Raw genomic sequence first — 25,000 nt, forward strand, 5'->3', positions numbered from 1 at the left:
CCTCTCCACCTGTTCACTGGGATTATGAAACACCGGCAATAGGGGGAGTCGGTGCTGGAGCGGGGTGCAGGGGTGTTTCAACAGAAAGGAAAAAAACAAACTTCAGAGATAAGACCATTCCTGACATTTACTCCTCACTGCTTATGCTCTAAATTATATTGTGCAATAGTTTAAACACACACACCACACACACACACACACACACACACACACACACACATATATATATATATATATATATATATATATATATATATATATATATATATATATGCATATATTCTGTTTGTATGTTAAATTTATAGAACTGTTTATTATAGTTGTTAAAAATAAATGTATTTTTCTGTTTGTAAAATATTTATTAAAGCTGTCTTTTCTGTAAATATATTTGCCTGTAATGGTAAAAAAACAAACAAACAAACAAACAAAACAATTTAGCCGTGTTGTCTGTTATTTATTTATTGCATTTTTAGCTAATTTTTGATCAGACTGTGATACAGACCATTACCCACGTTTGTTCATATTTTAGGGAGCACTGTACCAACCGTTCCTGGGCCTGAGGGATCTTTCTGCACTGACTACATTTTAGCACTCTGATCAATTACAGGTTCACTGCTGCTGCAGTCTCTTGTTATAAACAATATTTGTGTGCATGTGTGTGTGTGTGTGTGTGTGTGTGTGTGTGTGTGAGAGAGAGAGAGAGAGAGAGAGAGAGAGAGAGAGAGAGAGAGAGAGTAAATATTTATGTATTATATTACACGTGAAGGGTTAATCGAGCAGACTTACCGTAAATCAGCTGAATTGCAGCCATCTTGTGTCAATTTAACCTTTGATCATTTGGACCTCCCCACTAGGAGTCTGTTATTGATTTTAATGCGGTCCGCAAATGAAAACTTTTTTCTAATGATTTGAAATTGTGTTGAAGATGAAGATTTCCACCGTGCACAAGCATTTTAGCACACTGATTAATTACAGGTTCACTGCTGCTGCAGTCTCATATTATAAACAATATTTGTGTGTGTGAGAGAGAGACAGACAGACAGACAGACAGACAGACAGAGAGAGAGACAGAGAGAGAGACAGACAGAGAGTGACACACACACAGAGAGAGAGAGAGACAGAGAGAAGAGAGAAATAGAGAGAGACAGATAGACAGAGAGAGAGAGAGACACTACTCTCTACACTACACTACTGCGTCTAAGTGTTCTCAATCCTTATTCCTCAATCCTTATACAGTGTCCTTATTTAATTAATAAACGGACACTTCCCTCCCCCCAAAAGCCCACATGAAACCATACTCGGCAAAGAAGCAGCGTTTGCCAATAAAGGCTCATTAGATTTTGTAACTTTGTGTGTGTGAGGTCCTTGGCTGCTTTTTCCTCAGTTTGTGTCTTTGTCCGAGGCCATACAGACTAAGCATTTGGAATTGGCACACACGTGTTCCTTACGTTTAGTAGGTTTATCCCATATCACACGTTTACATTTATCGCAGTAGAATCCCGTTTTAAACATAGAATATTCTCCTTCGCTCAACTGAATCTTTGCTTTGTGCCTGTCGAAACAGTATTGTGATCTACATAATCTCTGACACTCTGGACATTTAGTTACATTCTTAGGGTGCTTGTGACAATCGGGCCTGCGACAAACGGGTGTAGCTATAATCGCATTTATGTTTCCATAAAACATCACCCGGAGTGGCAGATATGACAAACATGACTTGTTCTTAAAAGTCCGAATGACAGAACAGTGTATGATTACGATTTTACAATTCAAATGTCTCTCAAATCTTGATACATCAGTGAAGCTGACCACGGTATTTACGGATAAACCCATATCATGTTGTAATTTTCTTGCAATTTGTTCGGTTTCAAAATCATTTTTTTCATGATTCAAAAGTTGGGTAACGCACAAGGCAAGATACATCTTGTCTCTGTTGTGAAAAATGTATGGATGCTTAATTTTCTTCTGTATGGTTTCGGAATTGAATATATGGCCTATTTTCCTTCTAATTGCACCACCCCGAGGTGGTTGGTGTCACAATTCAAGGTTGAGCCAGAGGCAGGTGCAGATAATGACATTTATTGAAGGAAACGTACTAAGAAACGAATACACTATGACAACTGGGAAACACACTTAAACAACATAAACAACATGAATCTAAGACTACTTGGCATAATACTGTGGCAAAACTAAACATAAACTAACAAGATCAAGAAACATGGAACACAGGGGTCTAAGACAACGAAAGACCAACAAACAGTGCAGACACGGACTATATATACACATGAGTGCTCATTACCCAAAACGTGAATCAGGTGCAGGTGGTCATGTGACAACTAGTGCAGTGCAGTGGCTGATGGGAAATGAAGTCCAGAGTTTCTTGATACGTGACAGTTGGACGATCTGGACGACTATTTCAAGGGTATTATCCGTGAAATATTGAATCTTTTCATGGTCTAAAATTTTTCCTAATCTTCCCAAAAAAGAGTAAACTTTTTCATTAAACTTGTAACTTTAAGTAAACTAAAAAAGTAAACTTGCATTAGGGCAAGTTTTGTTGAAAGCTCATACACGTTGTGTTGTAAGTACAGAGTATTTTAAATCAAGAGGGTGGGTGTGGTCTTCTTCTTCTTCTATAAACTTATGGTGTATATTGTCGTATCTAAAATGACTAGGTTGCTGAATTTCCTCTAGTTACTCAATACAATAATCCTCAATTTACTGATCAAAATGAAGCCACGAACAAGATAGATGACAGAAGCAAAAATCCATTTTTTTGTACAAAAAACAACATGAGATCCCCTCGTGAGACGTCCCAAAAGTAATCTGAATCTAAGCACAGATTCAATGCCCTATTTATACAGTCTTATCTTTAGGTTACGCCCAATTATCTCATTCTTTTGGAATCCCCATATAATTTATTAAGGTCTTTTTTTTAATTCTCCTTAGAAACTACTTATTGGATTCTAAAATACCATTTGAATGAGTTTTTCTCATCCTGAAATCCCCTTAAAACACATTCTCAGCCAGTGGATATCCCCTTATCTTCATGTTTTTCTTTTGGGTGTCTTAACCATTTTCCAAGGCCCTTACTGCTATTCCCACTTCCGCTAATCGAGCTGTGCGCATCTCACCACCCGTTGTCCTGAACAATTTGGATATTTTCATCACTTCTTCATTATGGGTGAGATATATTTTTATTATTGCTTAATGTTACACATATTTCTTCTCTAATTCTAAGTATGCTTATATGTTTTTTTTTTGGTGTTTCTTAGACATTCTGTGAGTATATGTGTGTATGTGTGTGTGTGTTTCTCTTGAACATTTTTGTGAGTGTGTGTGTGTGTTTTTCTCAAAACATCGTATGAGGGTGTTTTTCAATTTTATGCTTTTTCAATGTCATGTATGTCACGTATCGTGACATAACAGAGATAAGGTAGGATGCAATTGCAGTATGAACAGTTTTATTTAAGAGAGAGACAGGCAGACAAATCCAAAACGTGATCCACAAACGTAATCCAGTAACATGCAAAGTTCAGGCGATCAGCAAACAGGCATAAAGGGTCGAGGCAGGAATCATGGTCGCGGTCACAGAAATACAGGGTCGAGAAACAAAACAAGAAACATGAACCTGCGTGAAGCTGGACTTTCTCTCTCTCGGCTGCTCAATCTCACAGGCCTGGGTGAATATATATACGCCATCAACTGGCTTATTTGTCCGTCGATGTTACAGCTCTGCTGGAATGTCTCTGCTCCTCACCTGTACCCACTGGGTTTCCTTATTCTCCTGCTTATTGTATCATTCCATCGGTGACCTATGTTCATGCTTCTACTCAAACTGAAGCTCAACTTCTTCCCATAACTTCTGAGGAGGGCCCATTTAATCTTTCCTCTGATGATGATAGTAGCTTTGCTACAAACACATCACATGACCTTTCACCTACAAATTATTCTCCTACAACACCTATTCCCTCCCCAGAATATGTGTATGATAGTGATTCTCAATAAACTACATACTCTGTTACCCTCGTGTTTTCCTGTGTCTTAAATTTATTCCCACAATATACTGCCACCTACTGGATGAAGCATTTTAATTTCTTTTGTTCTGATTGGTCAGGGGGTATCTTCTCTCTCTCTCTCTATCTCTCTGTCTCTCTCTCTCTGTGTGCGAACGCAACAGATTACAACAAACCTTTATTATATAAACCATTATCCATTTTTAACCTAAAAATGACATCTGTTAAGATAACGACGGTTGCTAATGACATTTAACAACAACTATTAAGATAATGGCATAAGTGTAGACCATATGTAATATTATCTTTGGTGTACATCTCTCAACATAATTATGATTGATCGATCTAAGCGCAGACCATATGTGCAGAATGTATGTAATATTATCTTTGCTATAAAACCCTCAAGATAATTATAATCGATGATGATGACCTTTGACCTACCAAGATAAATATAATTGCTGATAACATTGACCTAGACCTGTCAAACCCAATTAGTGATATGGACCATACAAACTAAACCTCTCTCTGTCCCCTACACAATATTAGGCAGGTGGCTTTAATGTCATGGCTGATCAGTGTATGTGTGCTTAAATTAATTAATATAATGAACACCATGCATCATTATTTTGACTTATTTTACTTTGTTAAATTTGTGTAGTATGAGCATGACTGTTATTTTAATAGTGACTGTGAGCAAACAGATACGGAAAGCACATTGTGGCAAAGGTTACAAACCAGACCAAACTAAAAGAGGTTACATTACACAACTGTTTATTCAATGTTCTCCTTTTAGATAATCACAGAAAGCTTTTACGTTATAGGATGAATGTTAGGATGGATAGTTGCTGAGGTGAGTGACGATAGTAAATTCACCATCACAGCAATAGAAAATAATCTTGGAAAGATGTATAAAAAAACAAAACCAAACGGAAATCCATTTTATGTAGTGCATCCAAAGTCAGTGAGGGTTTGAGCCAGTCCACTGATGCCGATGTATTTGTCTTTGTATGCAGGAGTTTGACCTTCCTCCCTTGTGGGCCAGTATTCAATCCACGTCTGCTCACCCAAGATGTACTGCAGCCTGACAACAACAAACGATAGAAATGAGGGTCTGATCACACAGATAACGTCATTAAAATGCATGGCTGAAAACTACAGGGATTTGTGTTTTCTCTCTTCTATACACCAAATTCAGCCCATGACGACTTTGTTGATTAGCTGATGAGTTAACATACTTTTCGTCTATCCTCGGTAGGTCAACACTTCGGCCCATGATGAGGTAGCTCTTGCCTTCCTCGAATCCAAAAGACTCTCTGCAGTTAGCATGACCCATGAAGCTCCTCACTTTTTCACGTACATCTGGGTCAGAACCTGTAGAGTAAACCCCCAAACACATGAATTTGTCTGGTAACACTTAATCTTCCCAGAACTTCACTTGGACGTAGACATAGACAGACAATTAAAATAAACAAACAAAAAAAACCCCTCAATATCATAAAGGATTAAAAATGTTTGTCCAAATTTACACACACACACATGTATACATATTGTGCGACGCACAAGAAACCAAGATCGCTCCTCCCATGACTGTCGCTGTGGTGCTGAAGCTACAGCTCCGCTTCAGCGCTATCAATGTTTTGGACAGCCGGAGAGCGTGTGGCAACGGGGCGGGGCCGCCAACACATACACGGCTGCTGAATGGCGGACGGCATGGGAAAATTCCACCATCCAGCAGGCAATGGGAGAGTATAAAAGGGTCGATACTCCGCTCGCAAGGGTGAGGAGGCTCTCAAGGTATCTGTGATAACCGTTGTTGTGTGTTTTGCAGCCATACCGCCCTCTGACCGCACTCGCAGCTTCTCCTGACGGCAAGACGGGATCCCCGTTACTCGGGAAACCTCCAGCACATCACCTCACACCCCCACTTCCACACACATGCACACCCACACTCTCTCACAACCTGTTTCACAACTGATTGATTTTATCAATCAGTTATTGCAGTTCTTCCTGCTTGGTGATTATTGGGTAATTGTCGTTCTGCAGTATACACTAGGTTGCAAAAATGTGATGTGCATCGTGGAAATGTGCAGTTCACATTGTGGAAATCAGCATTCTACTGATTATGTATGGAATGCATTTGCACTGTTTGAATGCCAGAGGCCCCAATCTGCACAACCCATAGAGTTAAAATATACAGAGAGCACACTGGTCACGTAATCGCGTTCTTTTGTGGAGAGCCTGCGAGATCTGCATTTATGAAGGCTGATAGCCTGATAGCTCTGGTTTGCAAGAACCAACATGCATTATACGTTATATGGTTCAAGCACCCTGTTATAACGGTTTAAAATAACTCTTCAGAAGCTTTCAAACAACAACAAGGGATGAGTAAAGTGGACATTTTAGCCAACTTTGGAGCTCTATTTCTGCCACGGAGCTCAATATGTTTCCCAGGTTAGAATAATTTTTTTTTTATTATTAATTTGTCTTCATTCAAATTTTGTTCAGACTGTAATATTCTAAATAAGTGAAGTGAATAAAAATCATGAAGCCAGAATTGTGAATCAAATCAAATGATGACACGGAGTGTATCGGTACACACCTAACATGCACACGCAAGTACGAATAAATTCAGCAGTTCCAAACATTTGTTTGACTTTATGCAAACACTTACACACAACTTCACTAAAACATTTTAGAAATGAGGCCCAATGTTGTGGAATGTCTGAAACAAGGTAGTTCCTGGTATCTCATACTATACATCAGCTGGATCATGTCGTTCCAACACCAACCTCTCATTGCACTGTGTATCATATACACATCATTAAAAGCAAGCAGAACCCCGACCTTGGTTTAATACATACTTATTGTGAGTGAAGCGATATTTAAGATTACATTTACTGTGAAGTGTTGTCATTCAGATTAATAGTAAAACATACCTTCTTTCAGGACCTCTTCAATCTTCATTTCATAGAAATCCGTGTTTGGGTTCTGGTCCACTCCCAATACTTTGACTTTATAAACTGCAAAATACATGCATTAAAACAGCATCATATATATATATATATATATATATATATATATATATATATATATATATATATATATATATATATATATATATATATAATACATCATTATATAGATTATAGATTATAGCACTGCATGAATACAGTGAGTGAGGAATGTGTGCCAGCAGCATGTTTGTTTGTGTCTGAATCTGGTATATATGTAGTTCAGTGTTCACCGTAATCCATGTCGGCTTCACAAGCTTTTTTCTCCCGGTCTTGCTCATTAATTTTCTGTTTCTTCTGAATACTGCAGTTTTCTGTTTCAGGAAATATAGAACATTTCTCTCTTACACACAAATATGTAAAAAAAAATAAAAAGCACACCTTTTTCTCTTGTATAATATGTGCATTTAGATACTGGAATCAGATCAAATTTAACATATATATATATATATATATATATATATATATATATATATATATATATATATATATATATATATATATACTGTCACGACAGACCGACAGCCACTGCACAAGAAACTAAATCCCACCACTGCTGAAGGTGGTGCTGAAGAGACAGCCCCGCTTCAGCACCACCAATGTTTCGGACAGCCGGAGAGCACGTGGCAGCGAGGCGGAACCGCCGACACACCCTCGGCCAATGAATGGCGCACGGCACGGGAGAATTCTGCCATCCAGTAGATCGGGGAGAGTATAAAAGGCCGCTGTTCTGCTCGAAAAGAGAGAGACCTCTCACGGTACATGTGCATGTGGCTTCATGTCCGTTATCAGTGCTATCGGCAGTGCATGTGCTGTTACTGATCGGCATTGTGTGTGTTTTTTTTCTTCCAGACGATTCATACCCGAGCGAAGACTCCGCCCCCTGGCTGCAAACGCGGCGTTGCCTGACGGCCGAGAGGAACCCCCGTCGCTCAGGAAAGCCCGACGTGACTCCAGCAACCCCGCAGATAACTGAACCCCTCACCACAGGATTTCACGCCCACGCGTAAGCACACACACACACACACTCACTCACTCACTCACTCATACCCTCCAGGCGGTCCTGAATAAAGATCCTACTCAGCAACACTAAAAACGGCCTCCCGTGTGTCTGTGCTAGATGGGTGGGCTGGCTAGTTTCCTTACACTGGTGGAGGATGCGGGCATGAGCACGGACCCACCCACCTGAAAAAAAAAGGGGGGAGAGTTTTTTTTCCCTTCCCCTTTTCCCTTTGTTTTAAAGCCCCACACTCTACACCACCCTTAAAAAAAAATGTAAATGTAATTTTTTTTTTTTGTAAATAAAATGGATCCCACGCTGCAGCACCTTCTGGAGTCGAATCTCCAGCAGCAAGCCGTGACACAGCAGCTCGCGCACAGCCTACAGGCCACAACCCGGGAACTGGTGGCCCTGAAAACAACGACTCCCACAGCTGCAAAGCCTCTCCCTGATCCCGGCTGCGACGTCCGATGCCTGCTTCCACCACTGACCCCCGAGGACGACATTGAGGCCTACCTAGAGACCTTTGAATGCATCGCCCGCCGCGAAGGTTGGGACAGCGACGAGTGGCCACGCATCCTTCGGCCCGCTGCTCTTCGGGGAGGCTCACACGGCCAACTATGCCCTCTCTCCGGAGGAAGCGGCTGACTATGGAGAGGTGAAGAAGGAGATCCTGGCGTGGTGTGGGCGAACCCCCCACCAGGCGGCGGCGGAGTTCCATCGGTGGAACTATCGGCCGGGGGTCAAACCACACGGGCAGATGGAGACCCTTCTGCACATAACCAAGAGGTGGCTTCAACTTGACATATATACCGCCACTGAGGTGGCAGAAAAGGTGGCCATGGACTGATTTCTAAGGGCTTTGGCACCAACAGAATGCCAGGTAGTGGGAGTGCAAGCAGTAGGGATGCCAAGGAACTCCTAGCCAGCCTGGAGCGCGCTTTGGCCACCCTGGAGCTCGGCCGGGAAGGACGGCAGTCCTGCAATCTGCCCATAATATTCCTGCCCCATCGGCTCAACTGCCAGCGCTACCCTGGGGGGGGGGGCTCCGAAGCCCGCCCGCCTATGGGACACCCAGGGACGAGCCCATGCTAACGGAGCCGGACCTGGGACCATCCAAGAAGACCCAAAAACCCTGGATGGTGGGGGGCGCCCTCCACATGACGAACCCACCAAGAGCCCCTACCCTGACGGTGTGGGTCAAACAATCCAGCAGACAATCCTGCCAGGAGAACTCAGCCGGGAAGGGACCATCACCGTAACCTGCGTCCATGGGGATTCCATGGAAATCCCAGCGGCCGAGGTCCAGATCCAGGGTAAAGCAGGCACCTGGCCACTCCTAGTTGGCGTCATCCCCGACCTCCCGGTGCCGCTACTCCTGGGAAGAGACTGGCCAGGGTTCCCGGCCAGCCCAGCTCCAAAATCCAGCAGGGCGCCTCAGCACACGAAAGAGACACGAGGCCTACTTGGAGCAAGACGAGCGGGATGCCACAGTAGAAGGTAAGACGCATACACATACTAACCCGATCTCGTCTGTGTTCCAACAGGTGAATTGGCAGGGGAACTTTGGGCAGGAGCAGAAGGAGGATAACCACCTGAAACGCTGTTGGGCACAAGTGTGGCAGATAGAATGGGTCAACCAGAGCCCAAACCAGAGGCTCCCCTACTTCCTCATTAGGGGTGGTCTCCTATACCAATGGGCCAGCCGACAAGGGGAGATCGTGGACCTCCTGGTAGTCCCCAAGATGAAGACACAGACGCTGATGCACCTGGCCAACACCCATCCACTCGGTGGCCACTTGGGAGCATGAAACACCCTAGAAAAGCTAAAAGACTGCTTTGTCTGGCCGGGGATGGATGCAGAGGTCAGGGGCTTTTGCCAACAGTGCCCCCAGTGCCAGCGCACCGCCCCACGAAGGCCCCCGCCGGCTCCCCTTATTCCTCTGCCCATCATAGGCATCCCCTTCAAGAGGGTTGGCATGGACCTCATGGGGCCACTCCCCAAATCCCCAATTCATATCCAACATGGACCTAACCAAAGGATACTGGCAAGTGGCCTGGCCCCAGAGGCAAGACCGAAGACGGCCTTCAGCATGGCAAGCATCCACTGGCAGTACTGGGTTCCTGGCTGTAGATAACCACATCGTCCAGGTAGGCAGCTGCGAAGGGTCGATGTGGTTATCCACTCCTCCACGTGGTTGGACCACCTCCCCCAGGTGGAACAGGTGGTCCGACCATGTGGAGGAGTGGACAACCACATCGTCCCTTTGCAGCTGCCTACCTAGACGATGTGGTTATCCACTCCTCCACGTGGTCGGACCACCTGTTCCACCTGGGGGAGGTCCTTAAGGAGCTCTGGAAGGCCGGGCTGACAGCCAACCCCAAAAAGTGCCACTTGGGGCTTACGGAGGCACAGTACCTCGGGTACTGTATCGGCCGGGGCCTACTAGAGCCCCAGATGAAGAAAATTGAGGCAGTAAATTGAGGCAGACAGGTACGTGCCTTTTTGTGGTTGGCGGGGTACTACCGCCGATTTGTGCCTAACATGTCCCCTGTAGCCTTCCTCCTCTCAGATCTCACGAAAAAGGGCCAGCCGGACTGGGTGGTCAGCTGAAGCGGAAAGGGCCTTCCAAGCCCTGAAAGAAGCCCTCACCAGCGCTCCAGTGCTATGCAACCCAGACTTCACCCTTCTATTCACCGTGCACACAGATGCATCCGAATCGGGCTGGGCGCAGTTCTCTCACAGACTTTCGATGGAGAGGAACACCCGGTCCTCTACATCAGTCGGAAGTTGTCCCCCACTGAGAAGAAATATGCAGCCGTGGAAAATGAGGCCCTGGCGATAAAATGGGCCATCAAAGAGCTACGATATTACCCGGCTGGTCGGCACTTCGTCCTGGTGACAGACCACGCCCCACTACACCCTCGGCCAATGAATGCCGTGTGGCACGGGAGAATTCCACCATCCAGCAGACGTGGGGAGAGTATAAAAGGCCGCTGTTCCACTCAAAAAGAGAGAGACCTCTCACAATACATGAGCGCATGGCTTCATGTCTGTTATCAGTGCTATCGGCATTGCATGTGCTGTTACTAATTGGCGTTGTGTGTTTTTTTAAGTCCAGACAATTCAGACCCGAGTGAAGACTGCGCCGCCTGGCTGCAAATGCGGCGTTGTCTGATGGCCGAGAGGAACCCCCGTCGCTCAGGAAAGCCCCGGCGCAACTCCGGCAACCCCGCAGATAACTGAACCCCTCACCACATGATTTCACACCCACACGCAAGCACACATGCACACACTCGCACTCACTCACACCCTCCAGGCAGTCCTGAATAAAGATCCTACTCAACAACACTAAAACCGCCTCCCGTGTGTCTGTGCTCCACCCACTGCTGGCTAGTTAATTAATAATTTAATAAAAGTTTAATAATTTCTCCAGAATTCCAGATATATTACTACAGACTCCATTAGATTTTATTGATTGTATTTGTCAGCTGTAAACACGTGTACCTTCAGCACACTGGCACAGATCCTGCTGGTCACTGCACAATCTGTTCAGGGCTCCATCTTTCTTTACAGGATGGTAGAACTTCACACAACGTTCCCCTACAAAGATCACAAGGGTTCATGTGGGTGTGGGTGTGGTTGGGTGTGTGGGTGTATGTGTATGGGTGTGCGCACATCGTTTACCTGGAGAGTAATACTCGTACACACTGACAGCCGCAGGTTGAAGCAAAGCTACACTGGTTATCTTGTGCACTCTGAAAGCAATCCTGTCTGGCACGGTGTGCGATATCTGACAAGAAAGCAAATCAGCTTCAACAGAGCAGCTTTAACCACCATTTTAATTCTTCAAATATTAAAAAAAAAAACCTGTTAAATGTACCTTATCTACGTAAATAATGAGGGAGCCTCGTTCTGAAAGCTGCTTGTCCATCTCAAACTTCTGTATGTATTTGTCCCTCCCACTGGTTAGCTGATATTAAAAAGTGTAAAAACATTGTCAGACACTGCCTTCTGTGAAAATATTTCTAATGCTTATTGTACAGAAATTATTCTCACAAGGCCAGAACTATCTGTAAGTATCTGGCAGATTTCAGCTTACATCCGTAAGATCTTTTTCATCCACCACAAATCCTGTCAGCAAGCCGATATCCAGAATGGTCATAGTGGCATCTCGGTTCGGATCCTTAAAGCTGGATCGACGTATTAAAAAGGAAGAAAAGTTCATTCCGAAAATCTGCAATTAACTGTTTAATATTAATATGTTTGAATTTCTTCATAACAGAACTGAATTAAGAATCAAAATGAAAAATAAGCCAATAATTGCGTAGATCTACATGCCCTTTGTTTTGAAATAATACTCACAGAACGTCAATGATGACCTCGTAACTTTCTAGGGCATCTGGATACGATACTGAGAGATAAATATTAGAGCAGAAAAACATTATAGCAGGGATATTTAAAATATCTCATTAACAAAAATAGTTGATGGAAATGAGTCGAAAGCAGGGACTAAACATGCGGTAACCCTCACCCAATCGTTCTCTTTTCAATTCAACTTTAAGATCATACTTTGTGCAGTCACTCTTCTTTTCTATGGGTCTAGCATAATAAAGTGTCACTACCTATAAAAAAAGAGGAATTATTTTTTTTTTGGAATAAATACAAATACAAAAACAAAGGACGTTGTAGTCCCTTTGTAGTTTGTATTTCCATGAATACTCACTTTGAGAACTCCAGCACCAGTTCCCTTAGCAGTAATATTAAACTCTTGCTTGAGCTGAACCTGTAAAAGTCCAGGCACAGAAATCTTCTACTCAGTATATATTTTACTACAATATGGACAGAAATCTTGAAGCTACAGAATGTAAACATTTAGTAATTTTGCCCTCTCGTAGATAAGGCTATTGTGACGGACAGGTGGAAGAACATTTTGTAACGTAGGTCGAGCTGTGCTCTTCTCCACGTCGTGGAGGAATCTGATGACTGAGAGGCAACTAATACACATTCAAAGAGGATTCAGGACGTGTCCCAAACCACATTCTGCATACTACATAGGATGCCTAAAATAGTATAAACATTATTGGTGAACCGATACTATTTAGAATGTAGTATGTGGGTTGTGTGTATGTACAGTGGATATTTAAAGTATACACACCTGTTAAAATGGTGGGTTTCTGTGAAGTAAACAACAACAACAACAACAACAACAAAAAACCCTAATGAAACTACTATGAATCTCGTCAGAACCTCTTCTACCTTTATTGTGAAATTGTAACCTAGATATTAAAGTGAAAAATATTCCTCTTCTTCGTTTTTCCACAGAAGCCTTAAGGTTTAGTGCCAAAATTTTGCGCCAAACATATCTTTTGGTATTATGGGCAAAAAAGTAAAACTTTAGGCTCATCAGACCATAACATAACATAAAACATATTACTCCACATGGTTTTGGGAGATTTTATTATTTTATTTATTTATTTATTTTATTTATTTGTTTTGCAAACTTTATCCGGCTTGGATATTTTGTTTTGTTCTTGGTTAAAAAAAGGCTTCCATTTTACTGCCGAACCTCGTACATATGAAGAATTCAGGAGATCGTCATCACATGTATGGAGCAACCAGTACTTGCCAGAAATTGCTGCATTTATTTTATTGTTGCTGTCGGCCTCCATGACTGGTTTTGTCCTGATCTTCTCCTTAATTTTAGAGGGACATCCTGTTCTTAGTAGAGTCACTGTCGTGCCATATTTTCTCCACTTGGTGATTATTGTCTTTACAGTGTTCCATGGTATATCCAATGCCTTGGAAATTTTTTTTATAACCCTTTCCTGATTGATATTTTTCAACAGTGAGATCCCGTAACTACTTTATAAGCTCTTTGTGGCCCATGGCTTTTCCAGTTGGATGTTACCATGAAGATGTCAGGAAAATCCTACTGGAAGAACCGGACTTTATTTGGGGGTAATCAGTCACTTTAATTGATGGCAGGTGTACACTAGTTTAACATGAGTTTGAATGTTATTGGTTCATTCTGAACACTGTCACAGTCCCAATATTAAAAGGGCGCACACACTTAACGAGAAATGTTTTAGGGGGAAAAAATTAAAAACTTCCAATAACGAGCTTTCATGTTTGTCACTTAATTTTTATATGTTGCAATTTCACAATAAAGGTGAAAATGATTCTGACGTGTTTTAACTTAGTTTCTATTTTTCTTTTTTACATCACAAAAAACCTGCCATTTTAACCAGGGTGTGTAGACTTTATATCCACTGCGTTACCAAGGTTTCTGTATTATCAAATTTTTATGACTGTTTGTTCAACATGTACATCACAGTCATATCACAGAGTATCTGAGAGCAAAACCTTTATCCTTTAGCAAGAGCTAGTCTTTTCTTTAGCATGCTAACATTAGACAGTGAGCTAGCTAGAATTGCCTGTTTTGGACTTTATTGTGATCCAGCAGTACCGTGCTCATGAAATGCTTTTTAAGAATATATTTTAGAACTGTAAAACAATAGAACTACTTTTCTTTGGACGGAAAATAACCTTGTCTGAACGTGTGAGATGTGCATTGTTCCTGGTGAAAGTCCATCTGATGGCACGCTTTCGTCCACTCACGCTCACTTCCACATCCAAGTCTGCATTCTGACCAGCCCTTACTTGCTTATAGTACTCAGCCACTGCTTGGAACACAATGATGGTTGCCTAGGTGACATGTAAAAGCAGAGATACTTCAGTACAATCTCAGATTGAATTGACTTTCTGTCAACTCCTTTTAACTGAAAGAATTTGATTTACATTTATAACGACCAAAGGATGTTAGTAAAATCAATTCTTTGAAAAACAAAAACAAACAATGTTTATACACTGGACCGAATTTTGAAAATTAAATCATTACTTTCACTTTCTTCTACATCTAAGGTGACATGCATAACCCTAGTAATGTTACAGATCCAGAGAGAAAATATAGAGTATTACTTCAAAGACGCCTTCGATTTTAAGCAAACAAACCAAATAGGCCAGCTGTCCAGCATGTTCACTCAAGTTAAAAAAGGAAAGAAAAACTTCTCAACCTACCTGGGTGGTGCCATGACCCCCATATGGACTACTCTGCCTATTGAGCCAATTAACAGCTTTTCCTGCTGCATCAAACTCCTTTGCTTTTACTAGAGCCAGCACAGCATATGCTGTTGCCTCCAGGGAGAAGTGATGTCCTCCAGAAACTTGCCAGTATGCACCGTCTGTGCACAAGATATACAAAGAAATGAAAAAGCGCTTCCTAGAGGGTTGAATTCATTTGAATTCAAGCGATCCTGACCTTCAGAGGAGAACTGCAGCAGGCGATCTCTGTTAAAATTGCCAGCGTTGGCCAAGGCATAGGAAGATATAGCAACTGCATACTGATTGGTCAAAGAGGGGAGCCTACGTTCCAAATATGCAATGGCTTTCTTGGAAGACTCTGGAAGACTCTAAATGACAGAAAGAAAGAGCAGAATTATACAAAAGCTGGGGTACATGTTTGATCATTTTCACCTATTACATATAAGTTGACATACTCCGACTAATTTGCCACAAAGATGGTTTGCTTCTTGCAGGGCAATCAGGACGAACGCTGTCAGAGAGGCGTCAGCATCCTTACCTCGTACACCACCCTGGAATCGCACAGAAAGGTCTTTAGAGGTAAACCAGACTTCACATAAATAGTAGATTTGAGGTTTCATGTAGATGTCACTAACGTCAGATGGAAAATAAATCTAAGCTCAACTTACGACCATCTCGGCATGATACACTGGAGCACTTTCTTTAAACTCGCCGTCTGGCAACTGTGCATTTAGAATCAACCACTTGATGGAACCGCAGAGAACATTTTCATCTATGCTAATGAGGTCACTGGCCAGAGCAAAGACTTTGGCCACGTATGCCGTCAACCTTTACCACAGAGAAGGCAAGTGATCAAAATATGACCTAGGATTGAATGATGTGTCAAAATTGATAAAGTACGCAAAATTGGATTGGTCTCTTACCATGTGCTGCTAGGTCTATTTATCCATGCAGCGTAGGAACCATCTGGTTTACGGAATGTAAGTTCTCGTGCATATCCTAAGAGAGGGAGAGAAAAAAGGATCATTTTCTTAGTCTTACCAGTTCCAAACTTTCAACCATTTTATTAAAAGCTCCTCAAAAAGCTCTTAAACTAAAGGCACCAACACTTTAATAGATCTAAGCTGTGGATCCAGACAATACTGACACACTCTGGGCACACTCTTAAACACTATCTACCCAATAAAATAAAGCTAGACCTCTATCTTCTAGCATGGTCCAGTGGCTCAGCAGGTAGCATTAATGCCTCAGAGGTCCAGGATGTAATTTTCTATAGCTTATTTTCAACTCATTGTCCTGTTAGGGCACGTACTGTACCAGAGAGAATTGTGCAATTAAAAAAAAGACAGGAGAAATATTTCTGAGACAAATTTTGCTAAGCAGAGCTGGACTGGAGGAGGAAGAGGAGGAAGAGGAAGGGACGAGGTCTATACAGCTCTTTAATTCAGGGAAGGCAATTTCACAAGAAATGCCTCCAGCTTGTCTCCGAGATTTTTTTTAAGCTTGCTGCTCTGGTTGTTTGCAGCTCTGGTGAAACGTTACACCATAGGATAACTCGTGAAATATGACAGACAATGAGAAATGCTTCATGAGCAAAATGGCGTGTTACTGTATGTTATACTTTTTATCTGGCACATTTGTGTCCTTACTAAACCTTATAAATTTGCTGTATACTGTTTTGGGAAGAGTCTTCTCACCTGTCTGTATGTGCTGGATAGCCTCACTACGTCGTTGCACACCAACTCCTTCCCACTGCTTGGTGGTATCCAAGTAGTGTGTGGCAATAACAGGCAATGTCATATAGATCATGGTTTGCTCGCCACAGCCATGGGGCTGTACGATTAGTTTCCCCATAAAATTTCCACTGATGGCTTGCTCGACTGTCTGACTCACCTCCTGACCTGCAGGTAAATATATGAATAGTAAGATGGTTGTTAGGGTGGATAAGCAGGTAATCACTGTTGTGGTTAACATTATTATGTATTAAACTGTCTACCAATGGCCTTACAAGGAAAGAAGGTAAAATACAAAAGGATACAGTTACAAAATGATCATGGAGTGTTTGGTGAGAGCAGGTGGAAAGAGGAGAAAGGAGAAGAGAATTGAGATTTGGAGAACCTATTACTTGACCCCCTCTTTCTACCATTGTTCTATAATTAGTAGTTTTTTCTTTGGGGTGGGTGAGGGTGGTTGGGGGCAGGAGTAATGTTGGTGTGTATCTCAGGGATGGCACTGCCCAACCCCCCCCCCCCCCCCCCCCCCCCCCCCCCCCCCCCCCAAAAAAAAGTCAAAAATCTGATGGGCCAGACCAGGTGCCGTCTCAAGGATCGCATTTGATAGGATTTTTTAAATTGTCAAACATAACGGGTCTACTTACACAATAGGTGGCAGTACACACACTTAAGTTGGTATTACAAAAAAAGAAGAGTATGACTCAATTAATATATGCGTGTGCTGATCATATGATCACGTTTTTCATGATGAAACTGTACCATTACCAAAACGGGAATCATCTGCACTTTTGAAGAGCCCCTGGTCAACCCCCATAATGGTCCAGTTTCATGGCGAGCTTTTTAGGCACATTGTCCATTCATGCCATTGTCTGTTGCTAGTGTTTTAGAAGACTAATAATTAACCACACACACAAAGTTCTGCCTTCCTTTCTAGCATGCACATTGCCCCAACCAGTCTAATGAAGGTACTAATCTATCCTCTGCTCTTTACCTGGCCCTGATACATCTGGACAAGAAAGACATTTACACGAGAATACTGATCAGTGACTTCAGCCTGATTTTAAAGTCCATACAACTAACATTTCTTCAAGTAGTCAGCATGGTCTACTGAACCTCCAGTACTACTGTCCTGGACCTGTATTGGTCCATACTGGCTTATATTGATATGTTGAGTTTCTTCTTACCAGCCACAGTGATGTAAGTTTGTGCAGGAGTGTTTGGAACTTGTCCATTTGGTACCTCAGTCTTCAAATGCAGAACTTGAACACCACCTTTTATTCCAAAAAAACACAGAAAGAACAAGAGAAATAGAGTGAAATAGAAACTTATTTATGCACCTAAAAATGGAAAGCCTGTATGTGCAGAATAAATGTTTTTTCTTTTGTAGGTATAAAACACAGAAAATCTCACCAGGTACTCGAGAAGGATTTAGTTCCAAATTTTGTTCTGGGAGTTCAGTTAGGACACCTTCAGACTGAGCAAGTACAAAAAAAAATTTCAGATCATATGTTTATGGACCTTATCTTAATCTGAGCATTGCATTTCATTTAATTTAACACAGTATGTTATAAAATGTTTGTGAAGACTTTCACAACATCTATAGGAATGTTCATGCATTCCTTTTTTTTTTTTTTTTCTTTTTTTTCAGCTACATATAATCCTTTAAAATGCAACCCACATCCTGTTAAGGGATTTTACTAATGCTGTATGGGAAAAAAATGTATATATAATCTGCTGATACTCACCACAACCTTCAGTTTTTTCCTTACTCCATCATGAAGTGTTGCAGTTGCAGCCTGCACCTCTATATCGTGGAGCCCTATTTCCATGGGAATAATCACATATGGGATGGCTCTTGTGGACTTGGGGTCAATGTTAACTGTGAGACGGTATTTGCTCTTTTTGCTGGCTGCGCTGCAAACATGCTCCGTCTCAAAGAATTCCACACGGACCTGGTGGGCACAGGAAGTCAGACAGATGTCCTTAGCATCAGGACAAAGCAGGGAGTACAGTAACCTATTGAGAAGCAGGCATGAGTGTGAGTAGTGAAGTGGACTAAGTGGCTGAACTGAAACAATTTCATTCGTATGTCTTCAGTAAACGGTTTAAGCCAGTCAGGGTGGCAGTGGATCCAGAGCCTGTCTCAGGTGCACTGGGGGCATGAGCAGAACTAGACCCTGGATATGATGCTAATCCATCACAGGGCACTGTGAACATATGAATGCAATTTAGCATAGCCAATCAACCTACTGGGCATGTTATTGTGAGGTAGGAGGAAACAAGAGGACCTGCATACCACCACACTGTTGTTGTGAACTGAACCATATGTTTAATGTAGAATTGCAAATGCGAGAAAAAAATACCTTCTGTTTCTTATTGGAGAAGTTATAAAGAATAGCCTTGATTTCTAGTTGTTCATTGCGTACTGCCGAGTAAGGTAACTTGAGATCTATGAAGAAGTCTTTTGCCACTGTTATTTCATAGGGATCAGCCACACAGATTCCTATATGGAAAGAGAAATGTGTGTTTTAATATTTGCCATCATATGCCAGTCCTTGTAGGTGTTTATTTTAGATTTTTAGACATATCACTGTTTACATCAGGATATTATAGATATGCGAAGCAGATGTGGCACTGACCATGGGTCTTAGACAGACTGATGGCTAGGACTTGCCAAGTAGTAATAGAGTCTTTTAGATAGTTTGTGGACAATGTGAGGCTTGTTGAATCACTAGAGTGAAAAGGAAAAAGCAGATCAGATCAGTACTACCGTTAACCTCCAGAATGATATACTAACAGAAATATTAGATTATTGCATTTACCATTGTAAGTTTCTTGCACAGGCTGGCAAGTCTATGTCATCCCACAGCCAGCTCTCAGGGAACTGTGTTCGGGTAACAATTTCATCAGAACTTATGTAGTCATCATCATCATCTTCACCTGGACACAATTATATTTCTAATCATGCCTTGGACAAGTGGCAAACATTCACATGTCAACTTGGTATATATTGATTGACAATATTGATATATTTGCAATATTTGTGGAGCAGTGAAGCAAGCATGGCACTCCCCTCATTTTCCAGCCAACTTAAGTAAAGTAAATTATATATATATATATATATATATATATATATATATATATATATATATATATATATATATATATATATACATATATATAATTAATAATAAAGTTATTATTATTATTATTATTATTATTATTATTATTATCATCATCATTATTATTATGATAATTTGTCTTTAAAGACAAGTTTTTTTTTTCTGCCACACTTAATGGTAACTTAAAGGTTTATAGGGGTCCATACACCACATAATTACAAAGGATGCTTGGACCCCACAGATCACCCCTTTAAGCTATATTTATTATTATTTTCTCTGTGTGTGTAAACACTGTGGAAATAAAATAAACAAACAAACAAATAAATAAATAAATAAAGGTAAAGCTAAGTAAAAAGTTTGTGTAAACTGGTGTAACCATTTATAATGTTTATTTTCCATGCAGTTGACCAAATAAGATGATTTTCTTACAGGCACAGATGTAATAAGGACTATGGCTACACTATGTCTATGTCTTCTTTGACTCTGTATTAAAGTACTGGACTGGATAACCATGTTAGCGATCACATTTATCCAAGCAAAACATGGAACTGGACAAGAAAGTTAGTTAATGGGGCGGCTGTGGATCAGGTGGTAGAGCGGGTTGTCCTCTAATCGTAGGGTTGGAGGTTCGATTCCCAGCCCACATGATTCCACATACCGAAGTGTCCTTGGGCAAGACACTGAACCCCAAGTTGCTCCCGATGGCAAGTTAACGCCTTGCAAGTTAACACCTTACATTTCTGCTACCATTGGTATGTATGTGTGTGTGTGTGTGTGTGTGTGTGAATGGGTGAATGAGACACAGTGTATAGCGCTTTGGATAAAAGCTCTATATAAGTGCACCATTTACCATTAATGAAGCAATCGTTTGAATTAAGTGGCTTCAAAAAAACAACATTGCAATGATCAGTTTTTTATAAAGTTCACATTTAGTTAAATTTGAAATACAGTTTTTAATATATATATATATATATATATATATATATATATATATATATATATATATATATATATATATATATATATATATTTAAAAATAAAACTTTCACAAATCAAACAAAAATAAAGCACAAGATGAGTTCTTACTGCGAGCCAGATGCAACAACTCTTCCTGGTTTTCCCTGTGTTTTTGGATCTCTGTACAGCAGTCCAGGAAGGCCTGGACACACTCGGAACCATCCAAAATGAAGTTAGCTCTCCGATCACATGAGTAGCCCAACCGGTTCGACCTCAGTCCGTCACCACAGCATTTCTTCTGTTCGCCGGTATATTTACCAACTTAAGAAAAAGGTTATAATTGAAGATCATCATGATAAATTTGTGGCTAAATTAACAATCATACAAATTGGTGAATAAAAAGTCCAGCTTCTTACCCAGTGTTTGGGTGATCTGTAGTAGAGTCACAGCTCTCCGTTTTCTCTTTGGTGGGGCGGGACATGCAGGATCTATTAAAAAAAAAAAAGGAAAATTCTTACAGTATATAGCTTTTATCTTAAGTCTTAACCTACAGTTTTCCCCCCGTAACTTTTCTGTACATCTTTAATATGTTAATATCAGTTTATATAACAGTATTGTTGAATTCTGGATGATTCTCTGACTGTTGAGAAGGTGTTAATTAATTTTCCTTAACAGCAGCTCTGAGTGTAGTGCAGCTGCGAATCAAAAGGTTTGCATTAACGTGATTGTTCTAATGCATTATTGTGTATGTAGTAAAAACTCATTCACAGGGGCTTGCCAGATATAATTTTAAAACATACACTATATGGCCAAAGATTCGTGGACCCCCGACCATCACACCATATGTGCATTTTTGAGCATCCCTTTCCAGAATTATCCCCCCTTTGCTGTTATAATAACCACCACTCTTCTGGGAAGGCTTTCCACCAGATTTAGAAACATGGCTGTGGGAATTTGCGATCTCTCAGATTACCACAAGAGCATTATGCTCAGTGGGGTTGAGGTCATTTCTCTGTGCAGGATACTTGAGTTCTTCCACTCTGACCTTAACACACCATGTCTTCATGGAGCTCGCTTTGTTTACAGGGGCATTGCCATGCTGGAACAATTTTGGGCCTCATAGTGAAGGGAAATTGTAATGCTACAGCTTACAAAGACATTCTATACAATTCACTTGGAACATTGTGTCAACAGATTTTGGAAGAACCACATATGGTTATGATACCACATATGGGTGAATTTTCCATTAAGGAGGTATTTAACATTGAGCGTTTAACAGTCAGAGGTAAAGCTGGACCAGGATCGTCTTCAGGACAGAGGAGTTTGCGGTTTCTTTGTAACACGGCAAGCTATGTTGTGTTTTGTTTGATTGTTTGTTTTATGCTTCAATAGAATAAAGAGATGCTGTTGAGGGAACAACTGTTTGCAGCTGCTATAACACACGTGATAACAGGACCTAACATGTTTCACAGATGTTCCACACAAATAATTGTAACTGCAAATGGATAAAAAGTATACTAGGTGGTTCTTTAATAAATGTAATAATTAGAATAGTTAGGAAATCGCTGTGGTATAAGCAGAAAGAAACACTTAGAGACAGGCTTGTTGCAAAATAATCAACTTTGTGGTGGTAAAAGTAATTGCTTCATCACACCACTTGCTGATGATTATTTATCCATTACAACACCACACGCAGTGTTTTATTTATTACTTTAAAAATGTCTGCTTTACCTGATCTTATATTGGTACCTCCTGCTTTATCAGACTGAAACAGCAGACCTGCATCATAGAAAACACCCATATCATTTGTACCACTGCCTGCTGTACAGCCAGTATCATGCTTCTCAATGATGTCCCAGACCTATTGGGGAAATAGACAAGAATATTACACAAAAGAAAGAATGTTACTGTACAGTATATTTTCTCTGAGAAAATTAGACCAGCTGGGTCCCAGCACCAATCTGTGCGACATTGTTTCACACATCTTGTGCCATTGACTGATTCCTGAGTAATCCGAACATAAAACTAAAAGATACAAGACGTACTCCGAGAATTAAAAACCTCTGCCAGGTATTTCTTACCTTGCTCTGTGTGAGTCTGTTCTTGTTGAGGACAAAGACAGCCTTATCCACCGCTACCAGACCAACCTTGGCACTTGGATCTCCAGTAACTATGAGATGAAACTCATCACCAGGCTCAAATACCTTCTTGACATTTAAACTCTCCTTTACATCCAGCTTGAGCTACATTACATAAGATTAGAAAAAAGAAAAGAAAAGAAAAGAGAGAAACTAAATATTCATTAGCTGGCCCACCGGCCAAAAAGAAGCTCCAATGGGCTATATTCCATTTAGTCACATCATATTCCCTACAGTCCATTACATATTTATTCTACAGTCTATTATATTTCATTACGTCTACTGTATTTGATTATTTTTTACTACATTCTGTTTTTATTATGCGTGTATATCCTTAGTCCTTGTTGGACGAGTAACTAAGGAAACATCACATGTATGTAATATGTATGTGACAAATAAAGAACCTTGAACCTTGAACCGACTGTAGCAGATTGCCTACCGTTCCCATGCATGTGTCCTTCACGTCGACCCAGACCGAGTCCGACACGACCTCAGAAGATCCTACGTGGTAATACGCCACCACTCGAAATGAGGGAACCAGGTCCTTGGTGACGGGTAGAGACAGAGTCACTAGCGACTGCCCTTGTCTCTTAAACCTCTCCGCTCTCACAATCTGTCCTTTACTAAGGATCTGACACAAACAGAAACATCAGAGCTTTGAGTTATTTATTTATTTATTTATTTATTTCAAACATTATTTTCTTTAGTTTTTAAAGTTAGGTTTTAGGGTTTGGTATAGGCTTAGCATTCTTATTACTGTAATACACAAGCCAGTAGAACTACCTCACAGTATCACCAAGATATTAAAACAATGTGTATGTAAGAGATACCAACCAGATAAGTGAAATCTTGAGTTTGGGCACTACTTTTGAAGTTTAGATTGATGTTTATCTGATCATTGATTTTCAGTTCTGCAGCGTCGATGCTTATATGTAGGTAATTGTTGGAGTTTCCTTTGGTGGTGTAAGCCTGGGCAGTCATCTTGTTTTCTGCTTGTCTTTCATCTGGTATGTCTGGGGCTGTGGTTCTTGCCTGGTTACACAGCAAAACGGTTTTAGTTAAACGGTCTGAAATTTCCAGTATCATTCAGTGCTTTTAGAAAAATTCCTCTTGATCCAGCGACCAGCTTCCAAAACACCGGCCAAATAACACTACAGTAAAGCAAACATTTATTTATTGATTGATCAGTTTAGTTGAGTAATAAGGAAGCTGGAAAATAACTTAGCTACTGGCCTGTTATTTTATTTTAAGCTGGGACTGGATGTAAATATTATGCTTCCTTATAATTCCTATTGCTGTGGAGTTCATTTTATTTATAAATGTTCACATTTGTCAAAACCAAATAGGTCCTTACACCCTCTTTTACATGACTTACGGTGATTTGTAGAGTCTTGTCTTCTCCCTGGGTGTTCACTATAACCTTGGCCATGCCGTTACTCTTGGTTCGACCCCTCACATCACCGGGCTTGACCAACACTTCCACATTTTCAGCAGGTGACTGGTCAGGATTGGTCACATAAACCTTTTCAAATCCAGATCAGACATACAATGTGTAATAATTGTTTTTTAATGAGATTAAAATGCTGCATATCACTCCAAAGGACTGAATTTTTGATCATGGACATTTATGAAATTTAACATGAGCAACATACCGATGCTAATCATTTATGCTAATTATCTAGAACTCCAGGAAATTATTATGTTTTTTTTAGGTAGTTGTAACATTGTAAGGAGCTGTAAAGATATATATGTTTAAGAGAGCATGGTTAAATGCTGTATATATTCAATTCAATTTTATTTGTATAGCGCTTTTTACAATAGACATTGTCTCAAAGCAGCTTTACAGAAATATCAACATGGTACACAGATATTAAAGGTGCGAATTTATCCCAACTGAACAAGCCACTGAGTGGCAACG

The 25,000-nt window shown here is 40.9% G+C and overlaps 1 protein-coding gene and 1 long non-coding RNA gene across 2 annotated transcripts in view; one reads left to right on the forward strand and one right to left on the reverse strand.

The window, feature by feature from the left end:
- Positions 1-4,770: 4,770 nt before the first annotated feature.
- The window catches only part of LOC108258708 (complement C3), a 27,233-nt gene continuing 7,003 nt past the window's right edge, over positions 4,771-25,000 (reverse strand). The window contains exons 11-41 of the mRNA XM_017457539.3: positions 24,458-24,604; positions 23,917-24,114; positions 23,522-23,713; positions 23,026-23,187; positions 22,676-22,805; positions 21,361-21,432; positions 21,074-21,265; positions 19,688-19,805; positions 19,505-19,596; positions 19,229-19,368; positions 18,611-18,817; positions 18,276-18,339; positions 18,050-18,136; positions 16,830-17,033; positions 16,056-16,131; positions 15,801-15,960; positions 15,588-15,683; positions 15,350-15,500; positions 15,109-15,272; positions 14,578-14,736; positions 12,755-12,814; positions 12,563-12,653; positions 12,394-12,442; positions 12,131-12,221; positions 11,912-12,001; positions 11,716-11,821; positions 11,536-11,631; positions 7,261-7,341; positions 6,953-7,036; positions 5,252-5,387; positions 4,771-5,097 (exon numbers count right to left, since the gene is read on the reverse strand). Coding sequence (XP_017313028.1) covers positions 4,956-5,097; positions 5,252-5,387; positions 6,953-7,036; positions 7,261-7,341; positions 11,536-11,631; positions 11,716-11,821; positions 11,912-12,001; positions 12,131-12,221; positions 12,394-12,442; positions 12,563-12,653; positions 12,755-12,814; positions 14,578-14,736; positions 15,109-15,272; positions 15,350-15,500; positions 15,588-15,683; positions 15,801-15,960; positions 16,056-16,131; positions 16,830-17,033; positions 18,050-18,136; positions 18,276-18,339; positions 18,611-18,817; positions 19,229-19,368; positions 19,505-19,596; positions 19,688-19,805; positions 21,074-21,265; positions 21,361-21,432; positions 22,676-22,805; positions 23,026-23,187; positions 23,522-23,713; positions 23,917-24,114; positions 24,458-24,604 — 3,837 coding nt within the window. The 3' untranslated portion in view covers positions 4,771-4,955. The remainder of the gene's footprint in view (positions 5,098-5,251; positions 5,388-6,952; positions 7,037-7,260; positions 7,342-11,535; positions 11,632-11,715; positions 11,822-11,911; positions 12,002-12,130; positions 12,222-12,393; positions 12,443-12,562; positions 12,654-12,754; positions 12,815-14,577; positions 14,737-15,108; positions 15,273-15,349; positions 15,501-15,587; positions 15,684-15,800; positions 15,961-16,055; positions 16,132-16,829; positions 17,034-18,049; positions 18,137-18,275; positions 18,340-18,610; positions 18,818-19,228; positions 19,369-19,504; positions 19,597-19,687; positions 19,806-21,073; positions 21,266-21,360; positions 21,433-22,675; positions 22,806-23,025; positions 23,188-23,521; positions 23,714-23,916; positions 24,115-24,457; positions 24,605-25,000) is intronic.
- LOC128629182 (uncharacterized) lies at positions 7,348-11,534 on the forward strand. Its single transcript, XR_008393500.1, has 2 exons — positions 7,348-10,255; positions 10,369-11,534. It is a non-coding gene; the product is annotated as an uncharacterized LOC128629182 (long non-coding RNA).

The sequence above is a fragment of the Ictalurus punctatus genome, chromosome 26, assembly GCF_001660625.3.
Source record: "Ictalurus punctatus breed USDA103 chromosome 26, Coco_2.0, whole genome shotgun sequence".
In the NCBI taxonomy this organism is placed as follows: domain Eukaryota; kingdom Metazoa; phylum Chordata; class Actinopteri; order Siluriformes; family Ictaluridae; genus Ictalurus; species Ictalurus punctatus.